The 16,290-nt window shown below is 39.8% G+C and overlaps 2 protein-coding genes and 1 long non-coding RNA gene across 5 annotated transcripts in view; 2 read left to right on the top strand and 1 right to left on the bottom strand.

The window, feature by feature from the left end:
* Nucleotides 1–386: 386 nt before the first annotated feature.
* Nucleotides 387–11,616, bottom strand: LOC306997573. Its single transcript, XR_013797385.1, has 3 exons — nt 11,482–11,616; nt 722–927; nt 387–607 (listed from the first exon to the last, which is right to left on the bottom strand). It is a non-coding gene; the product is annotated as an uncharacterized lncRNA (long non-coding RNA).
* LOC306997572 (uncharacterized protein) lies at nt 927–6,827 on the top strand. 2 transcript variants are annotated; one of them, XR_013797384.1, is made up of 5 exons: nt 927–1,040; nt 1,123–1,510; nt 3,961–4,072; nt 4,819–5,029; nt 6,352–6,827. XR_013797384.1 is itself a non-coding variant. In XM_079610888.1 (5 exons), the coding sequence occupies exons 2-5, from the start codon at nt 1,474–1,476 to the stop codon at nt 6,628–6,630; spliced, it is 339 nt and encodes a 112-aa protein (XP_079467014.1). In that variant the 5' UTR covers nt 927–1,040; nt 1,123–1,473; the 3' UTR covers nt 6,631–6,827. The 2 variants fall into 2 exon arrangements, 1 of the variants encoding a protein (XP_079467014.1); XM_079610888.1 differs by lacking the exon at nt 4,819–5,029 and having other exon boundaries at nt 6,352–6,454; nt 6,544–6,827.
* Nucleotides 8,424–16,290, top strand: part of smtnl (smoothelin, like) — a 26,041-nt gene continuing 18,174 nt past the window's right edge. Inside the window, exons 1-2 of one of the 2 annotated variants that reach the window (XM_079610885.1) lie at nt 8,424–8,835; nt 12,053–12,660. In XM_079610885.1, the coding sequence (XP_079467011.1) occupies nt 12,184–12,660 (477 nt within the window). In that variant the 5' untranslated portion in view covers nt 8,424–8,835; nt 12,053–12,183. Of the gene's footprint in view, nt 8,836–11,586; nt 11,915–12,052; nt 12,661–16,290 lie in introns of those variants that run through there. The other variant, XM_079610884.1, reaches the window with a different exon arrangement.

Below are 16,290 nucleotides of genomic sequence, written 5' to 3'. Positions count from 1 at the left end.
AATATCCATCATTGATTGACAATAACACTATTTTCTTCTAGAATTGCTGTACAGCCAAATCAAACTATGTTGCATTTTTCTAATGTTATCACTGTAAAGCTGCTTTAAAAAGCATTATATAAATAAAGGTGACTTGACTTCAACATTTATTGTGAGAAAATTATTTATCTTAATTTTTTCCCCAAATTATCACCTTTTCCTGATGTTCTGTTCAAGTGAGAGAAACATGATGTGTAAAGAAAATAAAGTGTGTCATTTCCAATTAATATGTCAAATTATGCACACAAATTTAAATAATATTTTATTTGTATTAAGGCACATAAAATGCTAGCAATGAAATTGGCTTAGGCAAAACAAAGAAGCCTGCCATTATTTTCCCAAAAAATTTGTTTCCATTACTATAATTTACACTACATAATGAACGGTGATTTCAGATGTGATTTCAGGGAAATGGCTTTTGTTCATGACAACAAAAATGGTAGAATTGTCCTGTGATACGTATATCTAGGACTTTGAAAAGTGTGTTGATTTACTTTTCCACATTTGGTCCACAGGTCCAACAGGTCCACAGGTGTTTATTTGGTCCACAGGTCCAAAAGTGCCATAGCTAAAGAAACACACAGAAGGATAAGTCTGGGGGGCAGAGGCAAGTCCAGTTTTTACTCTCTACCTCTAAATCTCCCATTCCTCATCGTGTGTTTTGAATGTAGCAATGACTCACGTTATTGAGCCTCCCACTGCGTCCACCATGGTGTCAGAGGTAAAGCACGTCCAGCACAGTCGCCCTGCAGTCAATGGTGTGGAGACGTAGGGAATGGACTCAGAAATAATTGGCCAGGACAGAATGTCTCGGAGCGGTGTGTGGGAGAGCTCTGCGATACTCATCCTACTGCTCATCATTCATTTTCATTCATACAGGGATTATTTCTAGAGGGAAAGGAAAGACATCATCTTTCAACACCACTGCTCTGTTCAAGTCTGCATTCGACTGATCCCGGATCAGAAACACCTAACAACAGCTGAATTTATCTCTGACCGGTGTAAGAAGCCAACTTCTACCGACACACTTTCTTGTCTCTGTTCGGCTCTCTGTATTATGTCTAATCTCCTGTACCTCTGCAGTCCGCCAGACCCGTCCACCAGGCTTATCATGAACAGTGACAGACGCCCAGCAGTCGCCACATCCCTCCAGCACAAGCCCTGACCTCTCCGACCTGTCATTCCAAACAGTAGACCAGATCACCACCACACATGGTTGTTGTCATTATAATGAAAGTCAGTGGGGTCAAAACAAAAATGGACATTCTTCAAAATATGTTAGTTTTGTGTTTCACAAGGAAAGTCATACAGGTTTAGAATTACATTTTTGGGTGAACTGTCACTTTATATTCTGCTTGCCCGTCACTGAAAAATGATTTGTGTCCCAGCAGATAAGCTTTTCCAGGCCCATCCTGCTTCTGCTGCTATCTGTTTATGGGTCTCTCCTCACCTGCTAAGCTAGATATTAAAGGTGATGAATGTTCTATATTAATAGCACCATACATGCAAGTCAAGTTAATCAAGTCAAGTAAACTCACATAATAAGCACAATCTAATGCAGCCCGCTACATATTGTGAAGACAACCAGGATGAAATAGACCTCATTAATTATTTTCGTCTATATACACAATTATTTCAAAAAAGTATGGATTCAGTAAAAAAAAAGTATTTTTATTCAGCAAGGATGCATTAAATGAATCAGTAAATATATTTCATTCTGTGTAACAGGAGAGGATGAATTGTCTAAATTTGTTAAATCATCAAAATCAGCATGCATGTTTGACCCTATACCGACTAAAAGAGTGAAGTCTTCCAGAAGTCACTCAGATCCTCTTCTTAATAGCATTATTTCATCTTTGTCATTAGATTTGTACCCCTTAAAACCTATAAGCTGGTGTTTATTAAACCCCTTATAAAAAAACTTGATCCTCGAGAAGTAGTTAATTACAGACCAATCTCGAATCTCCCTTTTCTGTCAAAAATACTAAAGGCAGTATCCTCACAACTATGTTCCTTTTTAGAAAGAAATGGTATCTGCGAGGATTTCCAGTCAGGATTTAGACCGTATCATAGTACTGAGACTGCTCTCATTAGAGTTACAAAGGATTTGCTCTTATCATCCATTCGTGATTGTATCTCTCTATTAGTGTTACCGGATCTTAGTGCTGCATTTGATACCATCAACCACAACATTCTTTTAAATAGACTAAAAAATATATATTGGCATTAGTGGAATTGCATTGGCATGGTTAAAATGTATACATATTTATCTAACCATTATCAGTTTGTAGCAGTAAATGAAGAGATGTCATATTGATTTAGTTGGAGTTCAGTATGGAGTGCCGCAAGGCTCAATACTATGACCGTTGCCTTTCACCCTGTACATGCTTCTCTTGGGAGATATCATTAGGAAGCATTGTGTTAGTTTTCACTGTTAAGCTGAATCTTTTCACGCACTGACAAAACATACCAATGCACAAAATGAACCAAATGCATAGTTGATATTAAAAAAATTGGATGACTAATTTCCTACAACTTAATAATAATAAAAAAAGAGTCTTTAATTATTGGACCAATAAACCTCCAAACATAATTACCTAGAATACTGTCTTGATGGCTACTCTGTCAAGTCTTCTTTGTCAGTTAACCTGGGTGTGCTCTTTGATACCAAACTTTCATTTAAAAACCACTTTTCTAGCATCTGTAAAACTGCATTTATCCATCTTAAAAATATGTCTAAACTACAACATATGCTCTCAGTGACAAATGCAGAAAAGTTAGTTCATGCGTTCAAGGCTAGATTATTGTAATGCTCTACTGGGTGGTTGCCCTGAATGCTTAATAAACTCCAGCTGGTCCAAAATGCAGCAGATAAGAGTTTACTAGAACGAGGAAGTATGACCATATGAGCTCGGTTCTGTCAACACTGCATTATCTCCCTCTATTAAGCATGGCTTACATTCAGAGGTGGACAACAACAAAGTACATTTACTTGAGTACTGTACATCTGTACTTTACTTGAGTATTATTTTTTCTGGAAACTTTTTACTTTGACTTCACTACATTCATACTTTTTACTCCACTAAATTTCTGTCAAGGTCCTTGAGTAGAAATTAGTAACGTCAGTTATATTAGGGGATGATTTTGGTTGCAGGGGTTGACGTCAGACGAGTTGACGTCAGAACCCGACGTCAGATTAACGTCAGAACCCAATGACGTTGGGTTGGAAATGAAAGTCGGCTTGACGTCAGAACCCAACTGAAGTAAATATCGGTATTTACAACTTTTACTTGTAACAGAGTAATTTTTGACCAGAAGTATCTGTACTTTCACTCAAGTAAGGAAGCTGTGTACTTTGTCCGCCTCTGCATACATTTTAAAATCTTGCTAATTTCTTACAAAGCACTGAATGGTTTAGCTCCTCAGTACTTGAGCAAGCTTTTAACACATTATTAACCTTCAAGTCTATTGCAATCTAAAAAAATTCTGGCCCCAAACTCCCAAACTCTGGAACAGTCTTTCTAGCCTTTCAGGAAGCAGACACACTCTGTCAGTTTAAATCTAGACTAAAAAAACACATTTCTTTAACCTGGCATACGGGTTTCTTGAGAACCAAATCAGCACATTAGAATGATTAATGAAGGATCTCTTGTGACACCGAAGGCTGACGTAATGGCTGCTGGAAATTTAGATTTGCCAGCACAGGAATAAATAACATTTGAAAATATTTTCAAATATTCATATGCAGTTTACATGATAGGCTCCCCTTTGGAAATAGTACTATAGATCAATACAATTTTTAGCAGAATATAAATGACAGCTAATATATAATATTTAGGTTTACACCATTTGAAGTACAAATGTAATTAGTTGTCAGCATGAATATATCACTTATGTCTTATAATATTTCATTTTTACCAGGGTGCATCGCAGCTAATGAGCTACAAAGCACTGACTCTTGCTGGAGGCTGATACTGTACTGCAGTGGCAGGTGTATGAGTGATTACATACATTTGGCTCTGATCCCTCACAGGTGAGCACATGCACGTATGCCACGTCGAAGCCTGTTATTGCACAAATCAGTAACACTTTCACTCTGAGCTCACAGGCCCGCTGTGATGTGTTTGTGTTCTGTCAAAGGCTGATTTGTGCAAAGACTTCATGCTAATAATATGTTGAAGCTCACTCTCAATGTTCATTCCAAAGTCTCTTTGTGCTCAAACAATTAGGAATGTTACACATACTCAAGCACACACAGACACCTATAGTTTAATCCACCTGGAGAGGCCTCTGTGCTTCAGCCTGTAAAGGGCCTCTCAACCGTCATGGTGAATAGCTCACACCAAATGAAAGATTTTACAGGGGCTTGCATTCTCTCTCTCTCACACAAGCCTTTGTTTGGCTGACTGTTTATCCAGCACTGCTTGGAAATAAGCAGTATTGGAAACTGGCGACTAAACGAATAATAAATAAATAAATAACATAATTTCTAGTTTCTTAACTTTAGCTTTGATTGTTGAAGTTTATATTATTATTGTGCATGTATATTATATTATATTACTAGTTTTTAAATGAACTTATACTTATATTAGCAGTTATACAATGCATTATGGAACCAGTCAAGTGTGAGCCATGACATATTGAGTAAATATCAGTATTGTAACACACCGTCTAAGTTTTTTCATTGTATTTTTTGATAAACTCTTCTTCCCCTTCTATTTCAAACCGCTACATGCTGACATCAACCACTAATAGAAAAAATGTTTTTCTTCCCTCAAGTGAGAAACCAAACTGAACATTCTCAGCACAGCTCATGAAACTCTCATCAGGAACACACGGTCAAATAAGCTGATCATTATCCTGTCCAAACCACGCAGGGGAGTGCACATATCCCAGCTCGTCACTTTCAGCATGGTGACACTAATACCAATGATGATTTTCCAAGTGCACTGCTGTGTATTTTTGCGTCTGTGCGTGCGTGCATTAAAGAGTAAGTGACCCTCACCATCTAACGGTTAAAGAGAGAGGATGATGTCATGCAATATGAGGCTGCTGTTGGGGAAAGGAGCCTGGGAGATTTTAGCTAGGTTTCGGTACAACAGAGCTGATTGCAGAAACAATAGATGGATATGACAGAAAATGTGTTTTGGCTTGTGTTGCCTCGATTACATCACTCTTACTTGCTTCCTAGAAAATCTATCATTGCTAAAGTATTATTCTTGGCATGGGCTACAGACTGATAGTTCCTGCTTCTCAGGAAGGGGCTTCCGCTTCGCAGACAAGAGCTTGACTTTATTGTGTTAGCATTTACCCTCTTTTAATACACTCATATACGCTACTGTACTGTTCAAATGTTTGGGGTCTGTACATTTTTGTTTTCGAAAGTCTATGTTCAAACAAGGCTGAGTTTATTTGAGCAAAAATACAGTCAAAACAAATGAAATATTATCACGATTTAAAATATCTGTTTTATATTGAAATGTAATTAATTGTGACGGCGAAGCTGAATTTTCAGCATCATTTCTCCAGTCTTTGATGCCACATGATCCTTCAGGAAATCATTATAATATGATAATTTAGGCTCAAGAAACATTTCAATATCTTGTGGAAAACCTGAGATGATCCAAAGAGCAATAGACATTTGGCTGTCTCTACAAAGGAGTCACATTTACTTGTTAGAAATACTAGAATCTTTAATGTTTCTTATTAATTTTGCATTGACATCCTATTTGTTATTTCCCTGTTTAAGAGTTTTTGGGTTAAGCTTTTTTTCTAATGAGATAACCCACTTTCCAGCAAGCTTTCATTGAACACTATCATTCCCCACTGTTCTGTTTAAACGTTAGGCGATGTGTAGCCTAACTTACACCAGAATAACAAACAGACCCTTTAATTTGGAAGGAAATTTTGGTTTTGAGACATTAAGGAAATGAATCCATCCAAACGCGATATTAAGTCATTGCGTGGCGGTTATAATTACTCTGCACTTGTTGTCGCAATAGTTTCTGTTTACTTATTCATTTAAAGACAAAGCCCACTTAAGACATGGCTCATTTCATGGATGAAATGGAGTTGGGATCACTTTCTCCACTGCAAAGACATCCCAGCAGACCACTAGACCGCGTTTCTACAGTAGAATAAGTACAGTGTTGATCGAAGGGTTTAACTGAATCAGGGGGTAATTGTGTTGTGGTGAGTTCTGATGTGGTGTGGATGTAATCTCAGGCATGCTTATGTGTCTGTGTATGTTTGTACTGTACGTGTGTGTGCGTGGTTCGATTGATAAAAGAGGCTGTTTATGTGTGTGTGCAGCAATGGAGATCAGCACAGAGCAGTGAAGTACAGCTCAGTCAGCCCATCCTGGCCGTTCCAAGCAAAAGGGGCTGTAATTATCCGGAGCCAGTCATCTCAGGAGGTCGGCTGGGGTTTGGGGAATGTGTCCCCCTCCTCCACACCTCTGTTCTTTTCACCCTTCAACCCTCTTTCCATCTCTCTCTCCTCCAGCAAAAGAGCATTTCTTCACACTGCCGCACCAGAGTGGACAAGACAGGCCGCTCAGTGTCCATCTCAGCGATGTGTTTAAGTATGTGAATGGTTTGTGAGAGCATGAAATCAATCTCCTGGTTCTCTGGTTCAGATATGCAATATAATCACATTTCAACTACAACTCTCGTCCCAGCTCAGCCTGCCAAACTGTCTTTGCTCATGCCTCTGAGACAATGCCAAGAATATCACAAACATAACTTTAAATCAGTTTTATTGTTCTCTCGTCTGCCTCTCTCTCTCTCTCTCTCTCTCTCTCTCTCTCTCTCTCTCTCTCTCTCTCTCTCTCTCTCTCTCTCTCACTTGGCACCATGTGTGCTTAATTAAATTGACTTTGAAGCGACCATGGCATCATCATTTGGCTGTTATTCTTTTGGACGTGTTTGGACTTCAGGGTTTCCATGGAAACTCTGATGTAATGGCCACGCAGACTTGTTCTCAGGAAAACCACAGCTGACACGTGGTGAAATAGATGGGCTTTTGTTTTTTGGAAGGATCGGTGGTTTGTCAACAGCTATATTGCAGATGAAAGCCAGACAGAGTTTACGTCTGAGGATGATGCTGAAACTTCTTCTTTTAGGCTGATGGTTTGACATTTTCTCAATATGAACAGGAAACGTTCCAGTCGTCATCATGGCTTGGTTAAGGAACCATGTGCTTCACAGCCTTAGTGGTTCAACCGGTGTGTATTAAAGTTTTGTGACGTAGAATTGATCATTTGTGGTTAACTCGACTGCCATAATTATGTTTACCACATGTTTCCCACCATGCTTCAATCTCCCGAATAAGGACAGGCTGGTTATTTTAGAATGGCACCACTGATCCATTCATAAAAAGATCAAAATAGTTAGTATTGCTGGTAATATTTTTTTACACATTGCAAAAATGCTTCTTTGCTGCAAAAAAACAAGCCTAAACATCCTTAGCTGGTGTTTTACAGTCTGTTTTAGAGGTGTTTTAGACACGTCTGCTAGCTGAGACCAGCTAAAACTAAGAACAGCAAACCAGCACCTAATGTGAAAATGGGCCATGACTCAATGCTATAATCTCCATACTCAGCCAATCAGAACACACTGCAGATGAAAGCGTAAAATTCTTCACATAGCCTATCTCATACATTTCAACACTCCTGATGCTTTAAACAACAGCATGTTTTTTATGGTTTATGTTGTGAAACTTGAGGGATTTGTCATATAATATCAAATAATTCTAAACTCTCACCTAAGGTAGGCATACGTTCAGACTGTTAGTTCAAATCCGATTGAAACTTTATCCGATTTAGCTATAGGCCTAGTGGTGAACGGCAAAAAATCACATGAAATGCGATTTCTACAAATCCGGTATCGAGCTACATCCATATGTGGTTTGAAATCCTATTCAGATCGCATTTCTGGCCTACTGCGTTTTATAAGGCAGCGGCAGAACCGGAGGCTGGTATGCATAGGTTTTTTCCGCACTGTCGTCTCCGCCGGTTTCAAAATATGTCTCCATTATATTGTCATTTTCTGCTCGTCCGGCACTTTGCAACAACACAGCATTATTTCGGCAGCGACGTTCAGCATGTTTCCTATAACAATGTCTGACGTTTAGCCTACAATTTACATGTTGTGAGAAAGTCACAGACTGAAACGGATTTCCAGAAATGCGATTTGAATAGGATTTCAAACCACATATGGATGTAGCTTGAAACAGATTTGTAATCGTATTTCATGTGATTTTTCTGCCATTCACACTTACTAAATCGGATCGGATTTCAATCGGATATGTACAAAAAATTGCCCCCAGGTGGCTGGATGCAGGCTATAGGTCATAAAGCCCGCCATCTCCATGTAATCTAATTAGTGAGACAAACTAAACAATCAAATTACATTTCAAAAATGTTTTTCCCAAAGATGTTTTTTACGTAGTTTTTTATCAGGCTGATGCAAGTTCAAGTGTAAATAGTTATTAAGATTGGTTTTAGTTAGTAATTCAAATTTGATGCATGCAAACGGGGTGTGACGTTCATGATTGACAGCTGAGATTGACAGCTTCTCTGAGTGAAGTAGCCACGAGGCACCAACGGACATTTTTCTGGATCTTTAAGGGGAGATTGGAGCTTTTAACTTTAATTTCTACATTTCCATAACTGTTTATTTCACACTGACATAATGAGTGTGGGCGGGGCAGTCTCACTCACTACTGCGCAGACTCAGGCTCAGATGCAGCGCCAGATTGGGACATTTGCAGCTTCTTCTACAATGGAAGAGAAAGGTGCGTATTGCGTAGTCCAACTGTAGTAAAAAAATAAATTAAATAAAAAGTTCACATAGGACTAATAATTGCTTTAAAATGTGACTTAAAAATGTGTGCTTAGCCTATAACGTTAGTGGAAGCGCTTTCCCCCCACACCATCTGGACTCATGCATGCGAGATGCTGAAAAACAGTGAGATGAAATGATGCTGTCATATTTACATAGAAAAACAATTAAAAAGCTGCGCTGTAAAAAGGAAAACTTTTATATAGTTGTGTGTAAACTGTGGATGAAGTTCAACATAATTACATGACTGTTGAAAGTGATGAAAGTATCATGTGTCTTTCATGAGTAGACACTATTGTTTATCTGATTTGTTAGTCTTGTAAGAATTTGTCAAAATGACAGTATACATGAGTATGTTTAAATCACACACTGTAATTTGGTGAGTCATATCAGGATCGTATAGCAGCTGCCATTTCCCAACACCCAGAGATCCCTGGGGCTCAACAACTCCTGGGGAAGAAGTTATAGTTGTGTCCTAGATTTGCCTCAGTCACATCCTTCTCTCATGTCAGTGTTGCAATACCTGTGCAGGCTATCTCTATCACCGATCCCTCCTCAGATAAGAGGTCTTGCATGAGCATGTGAGGTCTTGCACTGGTCCTTCTCAGCACCACTGATCCAAAAAGCGTGTCTGATTCATTCGACGTGACTTCTCAAAATCACCACTGTGTATCTTAGATCAGATAAGAGCGAAAAGAGAGAAATGGTGGCTGCGTAAGATACAATAACAAACTGCCAAGGTGAAGCATGCCATTGTGCTGTTGCTGTATGCGCCTGTTGCTGATCCTGAGAGACATTTACAGCCCGTGCCCGACATGAAAGTCTGACATCATTGCAAGATGGAAATCATATTTGGGGGAGATGAAAAAAAAAACAGCTGCTTCAGAGAATACTTGCAGAGAATTTCCAGCAAACGTTGAGTCATATGTTAGATTAACTCTTGAAGAATCTCTGCTTTCCCTAAAGCAGATTTTTTTTTTTAGATCTGTCTAGATCAAGATGTCTTGTGGAAAAATGAATAGATAACCTATTCCTTAGCATGGCATCTTCGGCTTTGACTCATGCATGTGTAGCATTCACTCACAGCTCTGTTATGTAAAGTTGATGAGCACATGCCCAGTGTGTACAGCTATAAATCACCTCCGCTCTCCCGCGGCTTCCAGTGTTTACAGTAAACAGTGTGCTGGAATGTAAAGTTATTTCAGTCCGTTGGCCAGGACTCATTGTAGTGGTTGTGCCACAGGCCGTTAGGCCTATCCAGAGCCCCCCTGTACCTCATTATCTGATCAGGCCTGTTTGCTTTGCCTGGGTTCTGTTGCAGCTCTTCCCTCCACCCACAAAAGACAAACACAGACACAAACACAACAAGCCCACTTCCTCCAGATCCATTATGTCCCTCTTTTCACCCTTAACAGCAAACTCTTGAAATCCAATCAGCCCCCATTTTGTCTATAGACTGAATGATCATTCATGACAGGACGCAAGGTCAGTTTGGAAAGGACAAGACATTGAACTCGTATGAAGTACAGGGGGGTATTCTCAAGGGAATGACCTCCTTGTTTACTATGTTGAATTGAGTTTAGCCATTGTATTTAAATGAGAAGGGAGGATTCCACAATGTTTTGGCAGGCAGCCTAATGTGATTTTTTTTTTTTTTGTATTCAGCAACAATGCATTAAATTGATCAAAAGTGACAGTAAAGACAAATAATATTACCAAAATATTTTATATAATACTGTTTGAACTTTATATACATTGAAGAATCCTGATTTTTTTTTTTTATCATGGCTTCCAAAAAACATTATTTTCAACATTGATAACAATAATAAATGTTTCTTGAGCACCAAATCAGCATATTTGAAAGATTCTGAAGGATCATGTGACACTGTGAAGACTGGAGTAATGTTGCTGAAAATTCAGCTTTGCCATCACAAGAATAAATTACATTTTAAAAATATATTTAAAAAAGTGAACAGTTATATTAAACTGCAATAATATTTGACAATTAACAATCAACTATTTTTGATCAAATAAATGCAGCCTTGGTAATCATAAGAAACTTCTTTCAAAAAATCTTACCGACCCCAACCTTTTGAATGTGTAAATGAATGTAAAATATAAAATAATATATTTATTAGTGTATTTTATATAAATTTGTATCTTTCAGTATATTTATTAAATAATTAAAAAAGTAAATATTAAATATAAAAAGTAAAATATAGCATTTAATAACATTGAATCAGCTGGATTGCATTGTTACACCAACTAAAGTCATTTTCGTTTCCTAACCAACATTCCAGCAGCAAGAAATGTGTCTGTCCCAACTGAACTCAATTACGCTGCATGATGCAATAGCTTGGTTTCTGTTTCTGCAACAATGCATTAGGTAACCCAAAATCTCACTTCTCATACCTACATCAAATAATATGTTCAGATTGGATGTGATTGTGACATCATCACGCAGCAGTTTCACATTCAGTGCGGACAGACAAATTGCTTGATGCTGGAAACTTGTTAGGACAGTTTAAACCACATATATGAACTTTTTGCAGTGCAAACAGGTTCTTTAAAACCTTAAGAGTGCAGTCTTTATACTGACCCCAACCAGCACATTCTGAACCCAGTGAAAGTGAGACAGAAAAACAAAACAAAAGGCGTGTCTGTTCCTCTCTGATATAGCACTGGTGAGACAGTGGGGCATGCTTGAGCTGGAGTAATGTGAGCGGTGGCCTTTATCTGTCGGGAGAGTGAGGAAGAGTGAGTGAGAGAGAGCAGAGACAGAGCACTGTGTTGTGAAAGTGGAGATTAATACAAATACAGTGGAAAGAAGGAGGGGTAGCCAGGATAAAGTGGAGCTCTATCTCTCCTCCTCTTTTCTCTTGTTCCCTCCCTCTCTCCTCCCTCCCCCGGACTCCAGGAGTAGTAGGAGGTTAACGTGACTGTGAGAGCTGTACTTTAAAACAGCACGGCGGGCAGAACACACTCACACACTCAGACACACTTACAGCAGGAAAATCAGACTGAAACACAAGGTCTGTAAACACTCAAACAGTCACAATGTAAAAAAAAAATTCTAATGTATTTTTGTTATGCTGAGTGAGCTTTAAAGATGTTTTCATTCATTCAATAAGGAAATTAAGTTTGTTTCTGACTGAGTTTTGATTCCACAGGTCACTGTTGTCATTTCCTCTGGATTTCTATATGGATTTGGGACTTTAAACAATTTCAAAAGGGAATTATCAGAGACAGATCTCAAGTTGTTGTTGGACTGTGAAGGAAGATACCTGGACTCACAGAAGAGATGGACGCAGGCCCGTTGGCATCAGTGGCCGAGGGCTCTCCGGAAGGGGAGACGGTTTGTGCAGCTTTGGCCCGCTATGAAACCACATTGCGAGATGCCGTGCGTGAGATCCACGTGGACGTCAGCGCTTTCAAGCTAGGCATCGAACGGAGACTGGAAGAGGCCATTCATGTGAGCGGACCTCTAGGCCGAGCCGTGGCGCAGTTGCAGCAGGAGAACCGGCAGCTCAGGGGTCAGTTAGAGGCCTTGACCCGACAGGTAGAGATGCTGACGGGGTCGGTGTGTGACAGAAGCGCACTTCTCACAGGAGGATCGGCGCCACCACAGACCAACAGCAGCACCGCAGGGCATCAGTCTCCACCGTCTGCGGCCCCCAGCGTAGCGGCTCTGACCGGCTCCGCCAGCGGCTCTGCCTCCAGCCCCACCACCACACGTTTCTCCAGCAGAGCCACCTTCTCTGTCACCAGCAAAACAAACGTGAGTAGACATCTGCAAGAATGAGTGGAAGTGTGACCTCGAGTGAGGTCATTTTGTGGAACTGGAAAAAATGAAGTGATGTGAGAAACCTTATGTTCGAAAACTAAATATTTAGACATATAGAGAAGCCCGGAGCTGGAAAACGTATACAAACGAACTGAATGTTTGTAAAGCCAGACCTTTGGCGCAGTCTCTGACAAATGTGGGATGATGTTTAGATCAATTCACAGTCGTTTACTGCCACCATTTCGACCTAGTATTATGATGAAGTTAAGCCACTTATGGCCATGCTTTATGGTTATTGTACCACAGTTAAGGTGTCCTTATAGGGACAAAGCGAATAAACAATTTGACCATCAAGTAATATATTTTGGATGTTTACAGTTGACAAGCTACTAATCAACTTGCCGCATTAATATCAAATTTAGAGTTGGATCGGTTTTATAAAATGTATGTTTTTAGACTGTAAGGCGACACAGAAGTGGCTTAGCCAATGAGCTCACTGCACAACCTTCAAATATTTGGTCAGTATTGCTGTAGCAGTTGCAGTTCTTTCAAAAATACTCCACCTTCCCCAGCTCCATCTGTATAGGTCTGCTATTGATAATTAATGTACACTATATTGTACAGCAGCAGCATATCTTACTTGCTCACAGCAGTGTCGTGAATGTATTGGCACTGGCAGTAGCAAGCCCTGCACTTACTCTGCAGCAGCAAAAACTAACAGCAGCAGCGCAGATCTATTCCGCCAATACCAAATCAACATTGTCATACCCTTTACCATGCCAAACACTCAGAGAGTTGACATAACAGAACTAAATTAATAATATGAGCTTATAATACATATGGATTCATGGAAATAAATGATGCTGCATTTTATTTACACAGAAACAAAGCAGCATATTTTAGTACATTTTTTATGCAACGCTGTGCGTTTACGCATAATTTGGAGCAGGAAAAGAGCCACTTTAACTCGGAGCAACCTTCACTTGCCTGTGTAAAGACTCCAGATTTTTGTGAAATGACACATTCTAATTGAAAACAATCACTTTGAAATGCTCAAACAACCCAGATGTTTTGACCATGAGGCCATTTTAGCAGATGTCATTCATTTTCTGAGATGCAGTTTTTGACATGATAGATAATGACTCTATTCAGGATTTAGAGAATTCAGCTTTATTTTTAGGAGACTTGAACCTGTCACCAAAGCCATTTCAGCCTTTACAGCTGCTGCCGGTGACATGAAAACTCAAACATCATGCAGTCGTCACTCATTAATCTAGAGCTCTGTGCTATGGAGTATAAAAATACTATCATTTGCATAGCATTCAAATTACATTGGCTTGTTTCACAAGGTCTTGTTTTATATTTCAGGTTTGTAAAAGGGTATTTCTAAATCATCATAATTTCAGTAGCTGGGAGTGCAGTTGATTTTGGCTGTGAGTGAGAGTCAGTAGAGACAAGGAAGGCTGTTATCTTCCCTGCCACATCCACACCTGCCAACCGCATAATGAGAGAGCTGAATTCTGGGCTTGTAAAATACTCAGAGACTGTTGTGGCAGGTCTGCGGAGCACTCCCTTTCAGTCCCAGCCTGCAGAAAAAAGTGAGCGAGAAAAACTGGAAAAAGACAGCGAGACTCCACGTGGGGATGTGTGCTGGCCTGCCTCCACATGGCTGTGCTGTGAGCACCTGCAGATATCATGAGAATCACGCTTTATCTCACGCTCTTCCTCCTAACTCTGTCTGTCTCTCATTCTTTCAGAGACCTGTTGTACTTTCTGTTCTTGGGAAATAACAGTTTATCCTGGGCTCAATCTCAGACTGCCGCCACTGTATCTGTGGCATCATTTTGTCTCACACAAAACACTCCAGTCTCCAGTCCACTTCATATCTTTATCACTTTCTCTCCCTCTCCGTCTTTCTTGCGCTCATTCTATGATTGGCCTCATTGCAGTTCATATTCCTCTGGCCGTTTTTATAGTTCAAATTTAGTTCTGAATTTAAATTAAGGTAGCAAACAAGATGTACAATTGTGTTGTTGTATGTAGTAATAGCAATTCAAAGAAATTCATATCAGTAACTAAAATAGTTTATCAAGGTTTAGATGGATGGATGGATGGATGGATAGGTAGAACAGACATACAGATAGACAGACAGACAGACAGATAGACAGATGGGCGAGCAGACAGATAGATAGATGGATAGACAGACAGACAGACAGACGGGCGAGCAGACAGACAGATATATAGATAGACAAGCAGACCGTCAGATAGATAGATAGATAGATAGATAGATAGATAGATAGATAGATAGATAGATAGATAGATAGATAGATAGATAGAAAGATAGACAGGCAGACAGTCAGCTTGATAGATGATTTGATGGATGGATGAATTGAATGATTGATTGATTGATTGATTGATGACAAAAAGATACCAGCTGCACTATGTATGTTTATGCTGCGTTGAATTTTCCGTCAAAACTTTAAATGCACATGAACCGGATCGTGCTGTGTTCCGCTCTCCTTTCAGAGTTCATGCGGCCAGCGAAATGCTTTTGCTCTGTCCTCACTCTGTGCTGGCTCCATAGAGAAGTCCTGCGCTGCTGTTGCCAATTACCGCAGCATTTCTGTGGTTTCAATGGACCATTGTGTCGACATTCTGCCTCATTTGAAGTACGTTGGGTGAGTCAGGATTTGAAGAACACTCAGGACACCTTCCTCCTTTCTTTCTTCACCAAAATGTGGTGTAGATGTAGCCCTGCCAGCTCCTCTGGAGTCCCTCTTGCTCGGAGAACAGGTGCTTGGCTGGGAAGGGAACCACACCTGTGGAGCGTGGTCTCACCGCACGATCACACTTGGCCCCGAGCACAAAGACTCTGCTCTTCATTACTGCCGTTGTGAATAAATTGTTTAGGGGTCAGTGGGTTATCTTTGATTCTGCTGTGCCTCAATATAGTCACTGCATTGTAAATGTCAGATACTTTGACTCCCAAAAGAGTGTGTTTGGCTTTGCTTCTCCAGGGCAAGTGAGGGAGACAGTGGAGATTGGGGAGGGAGGAAGATAAGATTTGCACGGCTGTTATCTGTGCAAACTCTGTTAAGGCACATTTAAAATCTCAGTGAAAGGATATAAACACACACAGATGCCCACAGACACAAATAAGCTAACAGATATTGGAAATATTTAAACATTAAGTCGATTTCCTCTTAGCATCATGCTGTCAATCCCAAATTATGAAGATTATAAGGCCGGGGTTTGGCCTCTGGATTCCTGCTCTTGTCCAAGAGTTTTTAGTTGTTGTTTTTTAGCTGCTCTGCATTGTGCTCAAAGTTAGCACTGCATCAGACTGGATGTTAGCAGCTGTCTTCTAGCATCATGGTTCGGTTGCTAACCTGGTTGACTTGCTAACATGGTTGACAGTGGGTTTCAGAAATCTGCCAACTAACAATGTTGTGTTGTAGTTCTCTAGACAGTTCATTTACAGGTCATTTTTACACAGTTTTAGTCATTTTGTCTGTTGACGAACATATCCGTCAGTATTTTGTCATTTTGATTGATTTTAGTCAGTTTTACTAATTTCAGCTGAATTAACATTTTAGTTTGCGAGAGAGTACAAAAAAATATATT

Source organism: Phoxinus phoxinus (genome assembly GCF_949152265.1).
Source record: "Phoxinus phoxinus genome assembly, chromosome: 4".
Classification (NCBI taxonomy): Eukaryota; Metazoa; Chordata; class Actinopteri; order Cypriniformes; family Leuciscidae; genus Phoxinus; species Phoxinus phoxinus.
Note: the sequence above shows the minus strand (reverse complement) of the source record. Positions and strands in the feature narration are given on the sequence as shown.